The following is a 21093-nucleotide window of genomic DNA, read 5'->3' as shown; positions in this document are numbered from 1 at the left end:
GAATACAAATGTGTAGAGTGCAAATATTTTTATTTTATATGTATATGTATTTATACTCCTCCCGAACTGAGCCTTGTCCTCGAACTCAAACAGTTTGATACTCGGTTCGACTCGATTTGATCACAGACCTTCCCAATTTTCAGAATTTTTAATGGGCTTGTATAATATGAGCAAATACTCTTTGGGCTCTGGCCATCCAAGCCCAAAACTTTGTGCCACATTAATCTCAATCAGTGGATGCAATGCAGCATGACATTAATACATTATCAGATGATACACCCACCCAGAAGGCCAGAAAGATGTTCGCGGCCGTCCGATTAGTTTGTACTTTGCACGTATTCCCGTATACGTACTTTGCACGTATTCCCGTATATGAAAAGAGTTTTGACCAAGTAAGAGTCACATGAATGAATTTTGATAAATAACACGGTTATATCATATTGATGATAGTGCCACCGTTAGATCAGGTGCCAAAGATGATGGGGGAGCATCAGTAGGCAAATATGTCACATGATGAAACATTGATGTAAGCAAAACAGAGAGACATCATTTTCCACAGCCACCGGAAAGCTTTGAGCCAGCCACTTGTCTGGAGTTGATTGGATTTCTAAATTCCACGTGGGACAAGACTAGAATCTGCTACGCGAAGATTTGTGGGACCCGCAAGATTTTTTGCCGACCAACAGCAAGAAAGATATAGATTTGTGGATATGGCAACAAGATAAGTAAGGAATTAAGGATAAGGATCCAACGCTCTGATTGGTCGGTTTAACCCTTCACCAGGTCCTGACCGTTGGATTCTCGTCAGCTTCCAACTCTGAATGTGAACCACAAGAATACGGTAGAAATGAAATACAAAAGGACACACAAAATACACTCAATAGCCAAAGCCTACACCACTGCAACTCCCCCCCGCCGGAGATCCGCTTGTTATTTACCGGAATTTCGATGGCGACGGTCACAACTCAAGCTTCAGCTGTATTCCGGCCATGCACATCAAGATCAAGGTTCCTCACTGGATCATCCGGCAAACTCGCTAGGGAAATCTCGGTCAAAACGGCTGCTTCGTTGTCGTCCGGTTCGCTTAAGATCGAAGCCAAGAAGGGAGAGTGGTTGCCGGGTTTGGCCTCGCCTGGGTATCTTAATGGCAGGTAAATGAAAAGATCTTTCTGTTACAGTCTTCGTATGCAGGCTTTACTATATATCTCAATGGTGGCTTTGTTATTTTTATACTAAAAAGTGAATAATTTGATTGACGACAGCCTCCCGGGCGACAACGGGTTTGATCCTTTGGGATTGGCAGAGGACCCCGAGAACTTGAAATGGTTCGTCCAGGCGGAGCTTGTGAATGGGAGATGGGCCATGTTGGGTGTCGCAGGAATGCTGTTGCCCGAAATCTTCACCAAGATAGGCATAATCAATGTACCAGCATGGTACGACGCAGGGAAGGCTGAATACTTTGCATCGTCTTCGACCCTCTTCGTGATCGAGTTCATCTTGTTCCACTACGTGGAGATCAGAAGGTGGCAAGACATAAAAAACCCAGGAAGTGTGAACCAAGATCCCATCTTCAAGAACTACAGCTTGCCTCCCAATGAAGTTGGATACCCCGGCGGCATCTTTAACCCCCTCAATTTTGCGCCAACCATGGAGGCCAAGGAGAAGGAGATCGCCAATGGTAAACCATTAATGCTCGCCATCATTCATCAAGTTTATATATTTAACTTTAAGCTGCGGAAATCACCTTGGAGGTTTCCACTGAGTCCACAGTTGCTAGTTTTTTACTTGACATTTTTAGGCTTATCTGAATCTCATATGCAGGGCGGTTGGCGATGTTGGCATTCTTGGGATTTGTCGTCCAACACAATGTGACCGGGAAAGGACCCTTCGACAACCTTCTACAGCATCTCTCTGACCCGTGGCACAACACAATTGTCCAAACGCTCAGGGGCTTCTAAATCCAATGGGATACAGCGACTGTATTTTAATCTTTTGTAACCATGAGTTTATGGGATCTGAGTGAAATGAGATGAGCTTCAATGTAGAAAAGTGAAACCTTCAATGTACAGGGGATCTGAGAAGAGAGTATTACTGTATTTCAATCTACATTTTCTTTGGCTTTATTATTCATCACTTTGATCATTTATTATTGGCTTTCCTAACACAATGAAACAAAGGATGAGATGCCCATGAATTTCTAACGATGAAAAATAAAATAAAAGCATTCCCATGGAAAACCATCAAGAATGAGTACAGGTGTTTAACTGAATTACCATTATTACTATGAATTTAATTTACAGCTCAGATTACTGAGAAATGAATAAAGGAGAATCTCCCCTTGTCACGGGTAACATTGTCAAGGGAAAACGGAAAAGATGAATTGAAAAACCTTTTCATATATGGTTAATACTATACAAACAATTAGGTATTACAGATTCGGTATCTCAAATGATCGAATAGGTGCTGCCCTTCCATTTTTGCAACCGAACAATGCAAGTCATGTACATGTATGACACTTGCACCATACCACATGGGACCGCCTGCATCAAGGATACTGGTTCAACATCCAAAACTGGTACATCAGCATCATCTTTGTGGATTTTGCATACAAAAAGATTTGGTGCAGATGCACATTATGGCCACCCAACTTGATCAGAAAGGGAACATTAACATCGCTTTGAAATTCAGTTTGGTTGCTGAAAACAATTGCCAGCTTCTTCAAAACTGGGAGGCAGTCCCTAGCTAACAGAAAAACCAAGAACAGTTGTAGCAGGAATAGGAATAAAAATCAGATGATAATCTTCAAATTAATAAATTTCTACGTTGACAGTTAATAGATCAGATGACCCCATAATTAGACTTGCTGCATTCATCTGTATGTTAGAAAGTCTTCCTGGACATTGGCCCAGAAAAATCAAAAAAGAAAAAAAAAATCCATTGAATTAATGGTCATATATCATCCCATTTGAAGATATAAATAATTTAAATAAAAGCTAGTGCACTAAAATTTTGGGGTTGAGGCTTTCTCTGAACCCAGATGTTCTTAAGATTGTAAATATCTCCAACCGGTCTTGGTGGCAAAAAAACATGGAAGATATTAACAAAGAAAGAAATATGACACTGCAAGTGGAAAACTGTCTCAATTTCCTGTTGTCTACATTGATATCCTATCCATCCAGAAAGCATTTTGCCATGAACTGTATCCAGATAAATCTTAGCTTCTCAGCATATAGTGCCATAAAAATGAAAATCATATGGAGTTGAACAAAGCCGTAACATAATATGAGAACACTTACTTGTGGGTATGAATGCTCATCAAACATGGTAATGGAACATGAGCCAGAAGAAGAAGCCCAGCTTCGATTGCTTGGGTCATACCCAGGTCTAGCTGCCTCAAAGCCACTATTAACTTGATAATCAACAGGGTTTTCATGTAAGCTCATTTCTACTTCAGTCTTGAATTTCTTCTCGCTTAGCAAGTTAAATCCATATGGTGGATATGAATATTGCCCACCCAGTTGTAGCCTCAGGCATGCATTTCTGCTCAACTCATTCAGTGCTCCACCTTCTTGTCCTGAACTATCAACCTCTGGTTTGACCGCAGTAAAGTATGTAGAAAAGCTTGGAATGGATGCATCAGTAGAGCAGTCCAGATCTCTAGGGGAACACAGTGAATTTGCATTCAATGGCTTATGGAAAAATATCAAGTTGGCAGGGATATCCAATAATTGGTTCAGAAAAATATTCCAGACAGGAAATTGAGTAAATTAAGCAGATTGGCTTAAAGATATGGATGAACCTGAAAAGTAGTGTGCCATGCATGTGCTCTTACACGTGTGTGTGTGTGTGTGTGTGTGTGTGAGAGAGAGAGAGAGAGAGAGAGAGATGCCAGACTTGGTGAACCTGAAAAGTAGGATTCAGGGATTTGGCAAGTCCCTTCAATTCTTATATTTGTTTCTTATAATCTACCTTATTTTATTTTATAATGGAACACACTTTTAACAGAAAGCAAATAAAACATAGAAGCATAAATCAAAATATTTTCTTTGAAGCCAACATAAATTAAACAGCACTAAATAATTAAAATTGTTTAATATTTGATCATAATCAATTATCAAGTACTTCAATTTCATGGTTAATTCCCGAATTTTATTTTAATAATCCAAAGTTTTTTATTCACATGCTACAGATTTGACCAAGAGAGAACCTTTGCAAATGTCTGAAATGGGTCCAGTGCCCATTTTGAAAAGGCTGTAAGATAGCTGTAGTCTATCATTAGGAAAGACATAACCTTCCTAATTATTATGGCCATTGAATAGTAAAACCAAAACCTCTTTAGGCACAAACTTATCTAGAGAACTTCCACTCATCTACAGAAACTAGAATGGTTATAAACTTACTATTAATGGAACAAAATCGTTTTACAAATATAACATAGTTTTAGTAGCAATACAGAAAATGCAGTTTAGTAGTGCATATATTGATTATTTAGCACAAGATGTGTGATCTTATAGAAATTTAAAGGCAAAACACATTAAATGAATTCAGTACCTACATACATACATTAAAGAAACTAAATGAAGTGAATGCACAAACACACATGCATATTTATGAGCAAGCTAACATCATGGTCCTTGTTCATCACAGATACCTCAAATCACAAGAAGACAAGACATAAGCAGGGTTTGTGTGCAAATACAGGGGTTTATGGAGTGTTATTTCTTGGCCTTTTGTGATTTAAGGGGACTGTGACAGCCAAGCCTGTGACACTAGCATCTACCATATTATATTAACAACTAATCATTGCTCTTCAATATAAATTAAGTTGCCCCAACAAGCATTGGAGCAAAGCTGGCTGGTTTCTTTCACTTCTACATTGTAAGATCAAACTCCTTTGGAAGTCAAACATAAGTGAAATGAATCAATCCAGAGAAAACATAAAGATCAGGTCCCTTTAATAAGTGTTGAATCAGCACAGATACTTCCACAGACTGTAATTGAATCCTATAATGGGGTACAGCAGAGTGGAATAACTTCACTTTAGATAATTATCAGAAAAAACACTTCACTTTAGATGAGATGATGTTCCAATTTTGTTTGGAAAACATAATTATAGTTCATGCATGAGAGTTTCTTAACACTTCTCAAAGCAGAAAGGCTTTGTACTTAGCTGACACCTCAGCAGTTGGCACAAGGCTTAGATGATGATGACGATACCTATGAAACCAATGCAGCTGGTTCCAACCAAGTTGGGCAATTAGAAAGTGTTGAATTAGTTATTTACAACTTATATGGGCAGATCACTCACCTTTGAGACAGCAAGTTGGGATCCTCTGGTAACATTATATGTTGACTATCATTGCCAGGAAGCCATGAAATGGATTGTGCTTGTGGCTCACTGCTCATTCCCAAGGGTAGATTCATTTCATTCTGGAACTACAATATTGAAATACTACATTTAAGACAATTACCCAAAAGGAACTTACAAAACTTTTATCATTATGCAACAATAAGCAAATTACAACATGGGTAGAATAATTCATACTTGGCTCCTGCCAAATGGAAGTAAACTTTGTCAATACAATACAATCATCAAAGGAACCAAATATAGAGCCATATATCACTTGGCGGGCCGTTATTGACTCACATGAACAGCAGGGGCAAGGATTAAAATATCAATACACCCAATACCGATATCAATGTGTATCTGGGTGCAGCAATATGGATACGATATGCATCAATGTTTTAATCCTTGGGCAGAAATGCATCAAGACAGAGGTCAGATAAGTAGATAGCATAAGTGCCTCAATACAGTACTACCTTGCCAAGTAGTACTACCTATTTTTTTAACGAATCCAAGTAGTACTAACTAATGAGCACTACATCATATAAGGATACTGTCTGACAAAAGATTGTGGAAATTGTTAAAATTAAAGAGTGTAAGACTAAATGGTCATAAAAATTATGGTATAATCTTAAATTCTTTAAGAATTGAATATAGTCTCCAAAGGGTGCTAGAAATGTTACATGAAAATACATCTTTGTAAAAAGACACCTAAAGTATAGAATAAAAGGCATACCTTATGAGTTCTAATTTGGTTAAGTGATTCTTTGAGGGAATCTTCCATTGCCCTCAGATGTTCTATGTGTTCGATTTTATCTGGATTAGTCCAATAGCTGAAGAAAATGAAAAGTTGAACAATGTTACCATGACAATGATCAATTAAAACCTGTGTTTTGTTAATATGCATGCAAAATGGCACATACAAAAAGGTATTTTAAAGTTCTAAATAATATAAAAAGAAAATGGTAAAATTTTCACAGAAAGATAAACTATAAAACATGATGATGCATTGGAAATCATTTACAGAATTCTCGTCAAAAAAAAAAAGATTCCATTAAGGATCACCTACACCAACTCAGGCTAATTTTATCCACATCTACTTGAATACATTAACAGATCAATTTCAGTTTAGAAGATATTAAGGATAAATATTAAATTAATTTTGGCATAACCAACTCTTGCTATTGATTATGCTTTTGTTCTAACTACCCTTGAAAATGAGGAAACTTGAAAGTCTTACAAGAACTTTGCATGGCCAAAGGAAATGGCACGGTATAGATGGAGTTTGATCAAATGTAAAATGCAAGAAAATGGGTGGCATGTTGGGCTTAAAAATGAGACCATTTGCAAGGGAGAGAGTAATGCTACTACCCTTAAAATACAACTTTTAGATGGTTTACTTTTTAAAATTGCTCTAAGAAATGTGTACTGCATAAAAAATCTACTTGAACTTTCATCCTTCACCATTCTTTTGGATCAATAAGAGTGCTGAAGATTTTATTGACATATAAGGCTTTCACCTTTTACACTCAATATTTAGAGACTTTTAATATATTAGAATTTTATGCTGTTTATTACTCCTATAAAAAATCATAAGTATTTTACTTTTTATATTAAAATTATTGGAAACTGATGTAATCTTGGTTATGTGCTGCAAGGGCACTTTTTTCTTTTCATGTTTTTTTTTATATTGTCGCCCTAACATATAAATAGAAAGACTGGTGCTGCCAGCCATACTTTTTTTGGCTCAATCTTCCTTCTCTTCTCTCTTCTTCTTCTTCTCCTCTCTTCTCTACTTCACTCTTGATCGAAACCATGGTACCTTAGCAGGACAGCACGCTGTAAAAGGCATCTTATTTGATCGAAGGTCTTACCAATCACATACCTAGACTGAGAATGGGGAAAACAAGTTTGACCTTGCACTGATAATTGTTGGAGGACCCTATTCCATCCTTTTTTAAACAGAAACTGAAAAGAAAATCTCTCTCAGAGATCGGCAGATGATTGACTGAGCTTTTCTAGAGGTCAGTGGTTGCTTTTCTTCTTCTCTCCTATTCTTTTCTGGACTGTAACTTCTAAAAGTCAGTCAAACTGATCAGGAACCTAGACTGAAGTTTTTTTTCATTAGTTCTTGGTATTGTTACCGAGAACATCCTAAAATCTGCCCTAGCCGAATGGTGTAGGCTTGTTTAATAACCTCCTTTGAGTCGGTGATTCAAAACTGTGTGGGTGAAGAACCTGTGTAGGTCATGTGTGACCTGGTTCAGATGGAGAAATACATCAGCAGAATTGTAGATGTTATGTGTGGCTTAAACTAGCCCTTGTGAGGTCAGTTAGACCTGTAAATCTGTGACAGCAGGTGCTGTGTTACTGTGATTGCAATTTGATTTTGAACCTTACAGTGAGGGTTGTGTGTTTGTGAGTGTGTGGACTGCGGGAGAGGGGTTCTAGGTCTGAAACTTCTATAGCAGCCTTTGCCATGGCCTCTGAAGACTCTTCAACCTCTAGAACTTCTTTCAACCAAGAAGGAATGAACAGAAGTCTTGACTCTATGAGCTTTCCAACGACCATTACTCCCTTAGATGGCAGAAATTATTTGACATGGTCTAAGGAGATGCAGCTGTACATCACAGCCTGGGGCAAGGCAAGGTATATCAATGGAAAAGTGAAGGAACCTAGGATTGGTACTGCTGAATATACCAAGTGGGACCAAGAAAACTGCATGATTATGTCTTGGCTTTTGACTACTATGCTACCATCAGTAAAGCAGAACTTTATGTGGGCTGAGACTGACAAGGAAATATGGGAACAAGCAAGGTCAACTTACTCCAAGCAGAGACGCTATGCTAGAATCTATCAATTACAAGCCAAGTCTGCAACATGTAAACAAGGGGAAAGAAGCTTATCCACCTACTATTCTGCCCTCACATCTATCTAGAAAGAGTTAGATTACTATCAGAACATTGATTGGGAGAATGAAAAGGATGCCAAAGCCTACAAACAGTTAGTGTCACAGCAGCGGGTGTTTGCTTTTTTGTTAGGGCTTAATCCCATATATGAACCCATTCGAGTTCAAATTTTGGGCAGCAAGGATCTTCCTTCTGTCCAAGAGGTGTATGCACTGGTTCAATTCAAGGAAAGTAAAAAATCTGCCATGAATCCCCCCGAGGGGAAGATAATTGCTTTAGCCGCAAGAGGTAATACCAATTCAGCAAGAAAGGGAGATGGTCAGAAAATGGTTAATGATAAAGATAAACTATGGTGCACTCATTGTCAGAAATCCCGACACACACGGGAGACATGTTGGGAATTGCATGGTAAGCCAAAGCGAGCACAAGACCTAAATAAGAAATCAGCACAAGAACAGAACAAGAAACCAAATCAGAAGATGTTCACCTCGACTAACTTGGCATCTCATGAGTCACAAAGTGGAGGAACTATTGTGAACCCTCAGGATTGCCCCCCTAGGTCTGATCTCAAGGAAGATATTATAACTGCCTTTCGTGACCATTTGGAGCAATATGGTAGGGCTCTCACACAAGCAAATTCTGGAACCACTCCTTCAACCTCTTTTGCTTCTTCCTCAGATAACTTACCTTCTACATTCCATGTGTCAACTAATACCTCTGAATCTCCATGGATTATTGATTCTAGTGCTTCCAATCACATGACCGGTAAGTCAACCTTTTTCCAATCATACACCCTTCTTTCTGAAAAAGATAGAGTGAGCTTAGCTGATGGATCCTTCTCCTCCATTGTTGATCGAGGATCTACATCTTTGCCATTTGGCTTACCTCTATCAAATGTTCTACAGGTTCCAAAACTGCCTATTAATTTGCTATCTATTAGTAGCATTACACACTCTTTGAACTACTCAGTAACCTTTTTTCCTCAATCTTGTGTCTTTCATGATTTGGCCTCCGAGAGGACGATTGGTAAAGAGAACACGGTGAATGGTCTCTATGTGCTGGAGAAGAAAGTTGGTCATGCAGCCCCAGAGTCTTTGAGTCAGTCAAATAAGAGTCAGGTTACTTTGTGACACAATCATTTGGGTCATCTGTCCTTTGAGTCTTTGAATACCTGTTTTTAGAATTGTTCAAGTCTATGTCAATTAATGATTTTCAATGCCAAGTGTGTCAGCTAAGCAAGCATTGTAGAACTTCATTTTCTTTACGTAATAAAAGATCATATGCTTTTTTTTTATAGATAAGATCAGATGTTTCTTTTTCCATTGTGTATTCTAATGTTTGGGGACTTGTAAATATTCCAACGGAGAATGGATACAAATACTTCATATCTTTCATTGACGACTTCTCTCAATATACGTGGGTGTACCCTATGCACTCTCGAGACGAAGTTCCTAAACCTGTGAAAGCCTTCTAGCGCATGGTATACATACAATTTCAAACAGAGATTCAAATTTTCCAATCAGACAATGCCCAAGAGTAATTTCATGGTGACCTCACAGAATTTTTTGAAACTTGTGGCTCTATTCATCGTAGCTCCTGTGCTAGAACCCTTCAACAGAATGGGGTTGTAGAGATAAAGAATCGTCATCTTCTAGAAGTTGCTCAGGGTTGTTGATACACATGAATGTTCCCAAAAGCTTCTGGGTGGGTGTTGCTATTACTGCGGCTTATTTTATCAATTGGATGCCATCTCATCTCTTGGAGTACAAGTCCCCTCATCAGCTCATCTTCCCTATAGCTACATTGTTTCCTATCCCTATGCGTGTCTTTGGTTATATGTGTTTTGTCCATGATTTGTCTCCTACTCGTGGTAAGCTAGATCCCAAAGCCATTATTTGTGTTTTCCTTGGCTACTCCCTTTCCCAAAAGGGTTATCATTGCTTTGACCTTATTTCCAAAAAGTACTTTGTATCCATGGATGTTTCTTTCTTTGAAGATGTGCCTTTCTTTCCTGCTTCTCCTCAGGGGGAGAGTCCAAGTGAGGAGAAACAAAGACAGGTTTTGTTGCCTTCTCCTCTTGACCCTCCTCCATTTCGAGTCTTTCATAGACAGTGGTACAAAAGTCAAAGCCGGGATCAACAAAGTTCAATAGACACAGAGCATCCTGAAGCTATGCAACCTATGCCACCGGACTCTCAGGGATTGAATCCATCACCGCGTCCAAGTACTATTGTTCCGATTAATGTCCCTGAACCCATTAATATTGATACTTCTAATTGTGATCTAGATCTTCCTATTGCTTAGAGGAAAATGTGTCAAATCACGCACCACACACCACCCAATGGCTCTTTCCTTATCCTATGAGAATGTTTCACCCTCTTTCTGTGCTCTCCTCTCTGCTATTGATAGTGTTTCCCTTCCTAAGAGTGTTGTAGAAGCTTTACTTGTTCCTAAGTGGACAGATGCAATAAAGGAGGAGATCAATGCCCTTCACAAAAATGGCACGTGGGAGTTGGCAGATCTTCCTGAGGGAAAGGAACCTGTGGGGTGCAAATGGGTATTCTCTATGAAACATAAGGCAAATGGCATAGTGGAGAGGTACAAGGCCCGACTAGTTGCAAAAGGTTTTTCACAAGTGTATGGAATTGATTATATGAAAACCTTTGCACCTATAGCAAAAATGAACTCTATTTGAGTTCTTTTTTAGCAACAAACCTAGATTGGGAGCTTACCAATTGGACATTAAAAATGCCATTTTGAATGGTGACTTGGAAGAAGAAGTGTACATGACCCAACCTCCAGGTTTTTGTGCTAAGGAAAATGAGTAGAAAGTCTGTAGACTAAAGAAATCTCTGTATGGCTTAAAATAGTCTCCAAGGACCTGGTTCAGTACGTTCCACAAGGCAATTCAACAGATGGGCTTTAAGCAGTGCCAGTCTGATCACACACGCTTTGTGAAGAGAAAACAAGGAAGAATGACAGCTTTAATTTTGTATGTCGATGACATTATTATCACAGATGATTGAGACTTAGAGATACAAAGATTGAAGAGATTCTTGGCCACTTAGTTTTCAGTGAAGGATTTGGGGCCTTTACGTTATTTCCTTGGAATTGACGTTGCCCGCTCTAATTAGGGTATCTTCATCTCCCAGAGGAAATATGTTCTCGATCTCATGAAAGATACCAGGAAGCTTGGAGCAAAACTTGCTGACACTCCTATATCAACCACAGACTTGGGGATTGCAATGATGAGCCCATAGCAAACACAAAGCAGTATCAAAGATTGGTGGGCAGACTTCTCTACCTATCTATGACAAGACCTGACATTGCGTATGGAATGGGAGTCCTTAGTCGGTTTATGCATGCTCCCAGGGCTACACACTTGGAGGCAACATACAGAGTTCTTAGATATTTGAAGAAATTCCCTGGGACAAGACTCCTATTTGGAAAACATGGGCATATGAGAGTTGAGGTTTACACTGATGCAGATTGAGTTGGTTTTGTGGATGACAAAAAATCCACTAGTGGCTATTGTGCCTTTGTTGGGGGAAATCTTGTTACCTGAAGTAAGAAACAAAGTGTGGTGGCCAGATCGATGTAGAAGCTGAATAAAGGGCCATATCTCATGGTGTGGTAGAACTTCTATGGATAAAGAATGGGGAATTGGGCTTTCCTCTCAATGACCCTATGTCACTCTATTGTGACAATAAGGCTACCATCAACATTGCAGCCAATCCTGCTCTCCATTATAGAACTAAACACATAGAGGTTGACAAACACTTCATCAAGGAAAAATTGGAAAAAGGAGAAGTTTGCATTCCCTACATCAGCTCTGAGGAACAACTTGCAGACACCCTTACCAAAGGATTAAACTCCATGCGGCACTATAATCTTTGTGACAAGTTAGGGATGATTGATATTTACGCCCCAACTTGAGGGGGAGTGATGTAATCTTAGTTGTGTCGCAAGGGCATGTTTGTCTTTACATGTTTTTATTTTTTATATTGTCTCCTAACATATAAACACAAAGACTGGTGCCGCCAGCCATACTTTTTTGGTCTCAATCTTCCTTCTCTTCTCTCTTCTTCTTTCTTTCTTCTTCTTCTTCTCCTCTCTTCTCTACTTCACTCTTGATCGAAATCAGAAACCATTGGATTCATAGAAGACATAAATTTCTTCACATTTAAAGTTAACGAATCCTGTTTGCTCCAGTCCATATTGTGGCTTCCAGTACAATAAAACGACTGTGAATGATTTTTCTACCCTTTTATCTTGAAAAACTGAAAACAAAACTAAAGTTTTCAGGAGGAAAATTTCCATTATTCAGTTACCTATCAGGAAAAAAGAAAAAAAAAAAGAAAAAGGAAAATCCATTATCACTTATACAACAGATAGTATAAGGTAGTCAGAATTGTATGCCTTATTATTGGACAACTCACTGATTTTTCAAGGATTTGAAGTTCATATATAACTAAGGAAGCCTCCCTGTATGTGCAAGGGTAAGGCTGCATACATCTGTCCCTCCCCAGACCCCGCATTGGCAGGAGCCTCATGCACCAGGCTGCCCTTATATAACTAAGGAAGCCCCTTACATCAAAATGAAACAACAGTTGGGAGACCAATTAATGGAATAATTTTACCAATTAGAAAGGATAACACAAACTAAACATGGTTAAATAGCTTTTAAGTTCCAAATAGAATAAATGCATAATATCTCAGAAAGAGCAAAATAAAATAAAGACAAAAGGTGTTGAAGATGCACCTCAATCTCTTGTGTAGTTCTGAAAGTTGAGCTTGCAATAGCCTTGATTGGTTGGTCAATTCCTACATAGAGAAATTTAGACAAAACATAACAAGTTATTGTTAATGGCATGAATGACAATTTGATTAATAAAAAGATCAAGAAGGTCATTAACATTCGCTGATTTGTGTTGCATACCTCGACCGTTTGAGTACTGCAACAAAAAGGAAAGGAAAATATCATTTTCATTTTCTTAAAAAGGCAATGTCAGGTAAAGGAGAAGTTAAGATGGAAAAAAACACCAAATTCACAAATATTAGCACATACCTTGCACCCAAAAAGTCTTGTATGTTCACTTCATGATCCAACTTCTTAAATGTTTTCTTTAGTGCCTATACTCTCAAAGAAACCATGAGAATGTTGTATGAACATGCAGCATTAATGGTTCAAATCCCTATTTAATATAAAAAGCCAAGAAAATGAAGCCTGTAGTAGAAGAATATAGCATGAAAGACTAGCTTACTTCGAGGCTCTCCAACTTCCTGTTTCAATCCAATGAAAAACTATTACATAATAGTTACATTCATATCTAAACCTGAACTGAAAGAAGTAACAAGTTATAATTGAAAAATAAAACTGAGAGCACCTTTTTGCCCTTTCCTGTGGAGTTAATTGAGCAAACTTTGCGATAACCTCTTCAATATTACTGACAATAATATGGGGAAGTCAAGAATTATAAAAATAGGAAAATTTAATCCTAATCCTAATAATAATAAATGAGGACAAATATATGCATGCATTGCATAGAAATGAAACCAGTTAGTCATGAAAATGAAAAGAAAAGGATGATGGTGAAAATTTTCATGGCTATTTGAGAACATTACACTTAAACAGAGGTGTGTCTGTCTACGAACACAAATATCTATAACACATGGAAGAAAACAATCATGTAACCTTAAAATGTACAAAATATCACTATTAAAAATCTATTTGAATGTTAACCATGGCTTAGAAGGACTTGTCTTATGCACTGCCAATAATCAGAAATATATTGGTATTTCTTGGCACCAGAAATATATTCAGATCCAAAAGCAAAATACAAGGAGATATTTCTATCAACTAAATCAAACCTTCCGCTGTAAAGTCATTCTATGTTAGCCTAACTGCAGATATATTGATGGAATATATATTTTACAAAGGGTTTATAAGCAAATTAAAGAAAATATTTTTTTATGGATAAACAATATAAACCACACTTATGAATTAAGAAAAGCGCCCCCCCCCCCCCCCGCCCGAAGAACAACTTACTTGCCCTTGCCACTTCCTTCAAATCATTTATGACCTAGTGCAAATTTTCTACTCTGTTTCTTGCTCTGAGGTAAGGACATAAGGTGAACATCTGTAATGCTGTCTAAACTTGCTTCATGTTACCTCTTTGGACACTATGACAACCATCTGGCCATTACTATTATGAATTATGCATGTCAATAGTGAGTAAACACACACCAATTTTGATCAGACATGCAGTCAGTAATGAAATGATCAGGTTTTCTCTATCACATTTGTACCCTAATCTATTTGTTGTTTAAGCCATATTAGATATTACAGACTTGAATAGTAAATCTAGATAATAGCCAAATTATTGATACCATGACTAAACTTATCAGATAAATTTTTGCACATAATAATAGGTACACTAAGAAGAAAAAGCTAAGTACCTGCGCTCTCCAAGGCATAATGTAGGCTTGCCGGATGGTGAAAACATGAGAAGGGCAATGTCTATGTCACACAATATGGATAACTCCCTAGCCTTCTTCAAGATTCCAGTCCTCCGTTTCGAATAGGTTATTTGTCGGCCACTTGTATTTTCCAATCTCTTTATCTTTAGCTTAACCCTCCCCATCTTACAGATTTTCACTCAAACCCTGTAACCACTTATCTCTTTCCAATCGACCTAAACTTTCTGATCCCCTGAAATACGAATACTAGCTACGAAACATCCCTTTCCTCATGCTTCCCCCGTTAATCCATTTTAAATTTGAATCGACAGAAATCTCTGGAAAAAAATACAATGGAAGCATCTATTCTCAACATCTTGTATTCTCAGAAAATTTTGTTTAACATCAAAGTTAAAACCAGATTACAAAGTCAAAAGGGAAGAAGGCAACTCAGGGCAATTTATACTCGGCAAAAAATAAAATATCAAAAGCACTTATTGACAACACTCATATGCTGCTAAAAATGTAACCGAGATCATAAAAACAATAGAGGCGCAACTATGACAAACCAAAGTTCAAATTAGAAAGCCCGGGCCCCAGATGGAAAAAAAAATACAGAGGATCAAAGAAAAACAAAACCAAACGATTCCCACTTGTAGACTCCTAACCTTCTGCAAAAACTAATCTGTGTACCAAAACGGCATAAGATCGTACGAAGAAAATAAACAATACCGAACAAACAAAACCCAGATGAGGAAATCGAAAAACGAACTAAAAAGTAAAAACTACATAGTTCCGGAGCCGATAAAACGGGACGATGTCGATAAACCCATGACCCATCAAAGAGAAGAAATTATTACAGAGGTAAAAGAAAAATGAAAAAAAAAAAAAAGAAATAAAAGAGAAGCAGGAAGAGATGTATAGCTTACATTGCATGACCGGCCGAGCTGCAAAATCGGTCGTTAAACGAGCGGGGGAATCGGGAAGCGTCCGAAATTCCAAAACCAACCAACTAATTGGAAGAAAGAAAAACGCGGGAATAAGAGAAAGGGCAAGTAACTAGAAATTAATTTCAAAGAACCACGAGATTCAAACGGAAGGTGAGATCGCGCCCTTCAAAGTGCAACCTCCTGAGAGAATCATTAAACCCTGTCGACCAAGGATGCTCCTCTTTATGAGGAGCCCATCGCCCGAAACGAACCAGAAATCCGATATTTCGCCGATATGGAATGCTATAAATGTATGTATACGTAATGTAAGTAGCGGATTACTCTGTTTTAAATAATCAACCAAAAAACATCAATATAATTAGCCGAGTCGGGATCTACTAGACTACTGCAGTTTTACTCAATCGCCCAAAACGAACTACATCTCCGATATTTGACCGACGTGAAACGTTATGGATATATGTTTACAAGTATCGGATTACTTTTTCTTATTTGAATAAAAAAAAAAGATTACTTTCTTTTTTTTTAAATAGTCAAAAGTTGGATCAATATCGTATAGTACCAAAAGAATAGCGGTATAACTGGCGGATTCGGGATCCCCTGCAGTTTTCCCGCACTCGGCACTTCCATTCTTACACGTGCCTAAATATCTCATACAGAAATCGATTTTGTCCTCTCACATGACGGTGCTCACACCGTTCATACAATGAAATATCTCATACTAGCGATGAAATCCTGCAAGTCCAAGCTCTCTCGAGTCGCGAAATGGAATCTTTCACTTCTTCGGGGCTCGCTAAATGGAATCTTCGCATGCGAGCTTTTTTATCTCTCTTTAAATTCGAATATTCCTAAAACAGGGACTGTGCGAGAGTACCGTAGCCGATCTCTCTCATACACATAAAAGTTATATAATAAAGATTTGGGATCTCGGGATCTCCTATTTATCAATTCTTCCCACATCCCTACCCACTCGTCACCATTCATTGGAGTTCACATCTGCGCCCCACAAAAATCCTACGGCGCATCCCCCATACATGGGAAACATCTCCTCATGATAATACCAGATTCAATGATATCATCCGGAAATGTTTCCAACACAAGGCATGGATGTGTTGTTGGACGTTGTGGGACACCCCGTGGTGGGATGCAGATCTAAACTCCATTCATGGGGAAGTGTTCCAACTTTTTAACACATGGCAATTATATCTTGTGGGCAGGGATGTGGGTAGGAGATCTTAATTGAGTTACAAGATCATACATCTAGAATTCAAACCTAGGGCACAGCATGTTTCAGTCATGCATCAAGAACATCTCACCATGGGTGATAATTTACGAGTATAAAGATGTTCTAGATGTATGATAATTTATGAGTATAGAGGTGTTTTAGATGAATTCAAATCAGCCTCCCACAAGATTGCCCCCCCACAACGTCCCACAACACATCCCTGTTGTGTATTGGAAACATCTCTCAATGATGATACCAAGAATGATGATGTCATCATCGGAAGATGTTCCCAATACACAACGAAAATGTGCTATGGGATGTTATGGAGGGCAATCTTATGGGGGGGCTGATTCGATCTCATTCTATATGTAGAACTTCAAGTGATGTGAGGTTGGTGTGATGAGCATTTTGTGAATAGCAAATTCAAAGATGAAAGTCATAACTGATGAGTGATGAAAGCACCTCTCACATAATGAAAGTACAAGAAAATTAACTACGCTAGATCAAGACACAAATTGAGAGGTGAAAAGTGATTTTAACCAATAGTCCAAAATTTAGATTCATTTCAGGCAAAATTCTATGCACCGTGCAGCAAATTAAAAGATGTGGATTAATGGTATTTTTAGTATATGTCTTGTTAAATATTAAAGATCACATTGTTAATTAAACGTGCAATTTTATAAAACATGAATAATTAAAAATAGCATGTCTTTAATATGATTGATTGAAATGTTGATTTAGTTAATGATCTGATGACCCAGTCAATTGAACTGAATTAAAGTCAGTTAAATTTTTTGTTTTGTATATTTTATTTATGTTATAATTAAAAAAGTAATTAATTTTTATTGTATTTTTTTGTTTAATATGAAAAATATATAATATTAAATATGTCTTTTTCTTGAATTTTTACATTTTTTTAAATTTAAGTATAGCACCATGAATTAATTTAGGTAACCCAAAAATTTGTACCGTTGACATAACACCAATGGGAAAAGGTAATTCTATTTTGGTATTTTCCGATTTGATTTTTAAAAAACATCGCAGCAAGTGAAGAGTCTTCTTTCTCTAGCTTCTATTGATTTTATCATTTACATGCATGAAGGTGTTTGGCACGGTAGTGCTTATACCATGGTGACGTTGCTGTAAATTGTTGTCATTTGATAACAAACAGTTTAGGTGGTATTTGGTTCACTAGAAGATTTATAAATTTCCCATCAAAAAGTAACTTGTTGCATAAATTGATTATCATCTTTTATAATTAGTAAGTTTTTTTTTTTTTTACTTTAACTATTTTACTTATGTTTATTTATCAAATTTGCATATTAAAAAATTAAAAAAAAAAATCAATGCTTGCAGAAAAAAAAAAAGTATTTATCATAGCTGTTTTTATGAATGGAAAACTAAGTATGTTATTTTGCTTTTTTTCAAGTAAATTATATACAGCCACCCTATACTTGGGGGTAGTGACACTTAGTCCTGAACTTTGCCTTTGACTCTTTGCCACTTTACTTGCATCATGATACATAACAAAACCAGTTTGAAGACATGTTCATTTTATTGGTGGTTGTAGAATCAGCATATTCTAGAGTTAACAAAATCTCCGTTTGTTTTTTATGAATGCTTTTGAGCAAAACAATGTGGTTCAAAAAGAAGGTCATGGCAAAGTAATTCTATGTATATCGAGCCATATTCATATATACTATAAGATGCAATATATCTTATATACATATAAGAAGAATTGATGAGTGAAAAATCTAGAAACGATGGTGTTATCAGGACCTAAGTAATTCAAATAAACCTAAAGAGTAACTGGAATAAGTGATAAAATTAAAACTTATATATAGACTAAGATGGTTTGGTTACATGCATAGAATACCACTAACATCACTCTTAATAAAAATTGATGTATTGCATGTTGAAAGAGCTAGAAAGGCCAAGGGTAGAGCAAAAAAAAACATGGGTGATGGGTCAAAGTAGTTATAAATGATTTCAGTGTTCATAATTTAACAATGATATGACATTAAACATAATAGAATGGCCAAAACATGATTCATGTTGTCCACCCCATATATTTGATATGAGGGTTCGATGATCATGATGATTATATTATTTTATATACATGACAAAATATATAATTGTACATGCTTTTTAATATATTATATAATAAAATTAGACGGTCCATGTTAGTACATCTTTCATTTTAGATAAGCTATTTATCTATTTTTTCAATTTTTTGCATTTTTTTCTTATTTTCTTTTGTTTTAAAAATATAAACAGTAATCGTTGCTTATCTTAATTAGATTAACAAAATTGAACACTATTAGAGAGAGACCTTTGGGTTTTTTAAGGCCTCTTATTTTAATGCATGTTATTATTACATTTAAAAAAGACATTTAAGAGAGAGAGAGAGAGAGAGAGAGAGAGAGAGAGAGAGAGAGAGAGAGAGAGATTTGGGTTTTCCAATAACTCTTATTTTAATGCATGTTATTGTTACATTTAAGAGAGAGAGAGTGAGAGAGTGGTAATAATGTAAATAGGTTGAGGTTAAACAATAAAAAAATTATTAATTTAAAAATCCACAAAAGTTTCACTAAAAATAAATATTAACTAAACTTAGTAAATAATAAAAATGTGTTTCAATTCCACTTAAAAATCAAACTTAATAAATGCTAATAAAAATACAAATATTAATTGATAGTTTTAATAATATTATTAGATAACTTATGAGTTGAGGCCTTTATTATGCATAATGAACTCATTAAAAATGATAAAAATTAATGAAATTTTAAAATGCATAACTCATTTTATTAACAGTATTTTATTGCAAAAACTACTAAATAATAATGAAAAACACTAAAAATTAATTAAAAATCTGAAAACCTAACTCTTAATTAAAATGCTAAAAATAATTTAAAAATTAAAATAATTGTATTTTATTGCAAAAAAATACTAAATAATAATAATGAAAAATCATGTATTTTTATTATTAGTAATATAATTAATAATTATTATTTTTAAACTGTAATTAACAATAATTATAATTTAAGCTATAAATATTAGAAATTTACATTTAATTAACAAAAAAATATATTTAATTAGTTTTAGCCAATAAATTAGCAATATTTCTGAAAATATAATAATTTCCAAAAAGTACTATATTTTAAATAAATACAGTAATTTAACAATTACAATATTAAAAATTAATAATAAAGAGTAACAATTTATTTATAATTTAACCTAACCCGATTAGATCTATAAATTTGTAGGCTCAAGCAACTATTTCCTTTTGAATTAGGTCTAGCTGAGATGTGCACCATGCCCACACCTTATCAAGGACAATCAAATTTAAAGTCTAATTGGGTATCAAACTTTTGAAGTCTAATGATGGTTTTAGCAAATAGGGCCCAAGCTAAACAACCCCTAATAAGCTCAACTTAAAAATTATATGCATATATGGTAAATATTATTATATAATATTTAAATAACAAATTTATATTAATAATTTAATATATATATATATATGTATATATAAATGTTATATATTTTGTGTACTAGACTATAATTAAATAAAAATTTTAATTTGTAAAAAATCATAGTTTTATAATTAACATGGGTCTCTTTATTAACAAAAAATGTGTAATACCCCCACCCTGCGTTCTCCTTGCCTCTCTATCCTCTTCCCTTCCACCACTCCCATTAAGCCATGTCACTATTCCCCAATCAATTCATAAAATCTCTTCCCCCAATCTATATCCACTCTCTCTCATTTAAAATACACATATTAATTATAATAAATAGTTAAATACATCAAATAGTGTTATTACCAAAAGTTAATAAATACGATTAGTAAATTACAAAAAATTAATAAATATAGTTATTAATTAACTCATCGTGTCTATTTAAAGTATTTTGGCCAAACATTGTTATATTCAAGTTAATTAACAACATTTTATAGAAATTGAAAACTCTTTAACTAATTTCTATAAAATTGAGAATTTATTTAACAATTACCAAAAAATAAAAAAAAAATAGTTATTGCTATTATTATAGTTAATAACCGAATGCAGATGGGGGAATAATATATTATAAAGTTGGAAAATGAAATTATTAATTAATTTATATTGAAAAATAAAAGATAAATTAGTGTAATTTTGTTACTAAACTACTTAATAAAAATAAATATTTAATAAAATAAAAAAAAATTAATCA

At 35.7% G+C, this 21093-nt stretch overlaps 2 protein-coding genes across 4 annotated transcripts; one reads left to right on the top strand and one right to left on the bottom strand.

The window, feature by feature from the left end:
• Positions 1-752: 752 nt before the first annotated feature.
• LHCA4 (light-harvesting chlorophyll-protein complex I subunit A4) lies at positions 753-2130 on the top strand. The gene is made up of 3 exons (XM_088982709.1): positions 753-1151; positions 1263-1678; positions 1822-2130. The coding sequence occupies exons 1-3, from the start codon at positions 949-951 to the stop codon at positions 1956-1958; spliced, it is 756 nt and encodes a 251-aa protein (XP_088838835.1). The 5' UTR covers positions 753-948; the 3' UTR covers positions 1959-2130.
• Positions 2131-2255: 125 nt separating this feature from the next.
• Positions 2256-15859, bottom strand: LOC148854281 (agamous-like MADS-box protein AGL65). 3 transcript variants are annotated; one of them, XM_088982707.1, is made up of 11 exons: positions 15642-15859; positions 14713-15050; positions 13641-13700; positions 13518-13536; positions 13322-13386; positions 13193-13208; positions 13016-13077; positions 6081-6177; positions 5309-5436; positions 3297-3657; positions 2256-2738 (listed from the first exon to the last, which is right to left on the bottom strand). In XM_088982707.1, the coding sequence occupies exons 2-11, from the start codon at positions 14895-14897 to the stop codon at positions 2685-2687; spliced, it is 1047 nt and encodes a 348-aa protein (XP_088838833.1). In that variant the 5' UTR covers positions 14898-15050; positions 15642-15859; the 3' UTR covers positions 2256-2684. The 3 variants fall into 3 exon arrangements, with proteins under 3 accessions (XP_088838833.1, XP_088838834.1, XP_088838832.1); XM_088982708.1 differs by lacking the exon at positions 15642-15859 and having other exon boundaries at positions 2256-2742; positions 14713-15615; XM_088982706.1 differs by lacking the exon at positions 15642-15859 and having other exon boundaries at positions 14713-15615.
• Positions 15860-21093: the final 5234 nt, after the last annotated feature.

Source organism: Nelumbo lutea, chromosome 4 (assembly GCF_056320005.1).
Source record: "Nelumbo lutea isolate HS-2025 chromosome 4, American lotus-T2T, whole genome shotgun sequence".
NCBI lineage: Eukaryota > Viridiplantae > Streptophyta > Magnoliopsida > Proteales > Nelumbonaceae > Nelumbo > Nelumbo lutea.
The sequence above is the reverse complement of the archived record's forward strand: the minus strand, read 5'-3'. Positions and strand labels throughout refer to the sequence as shown.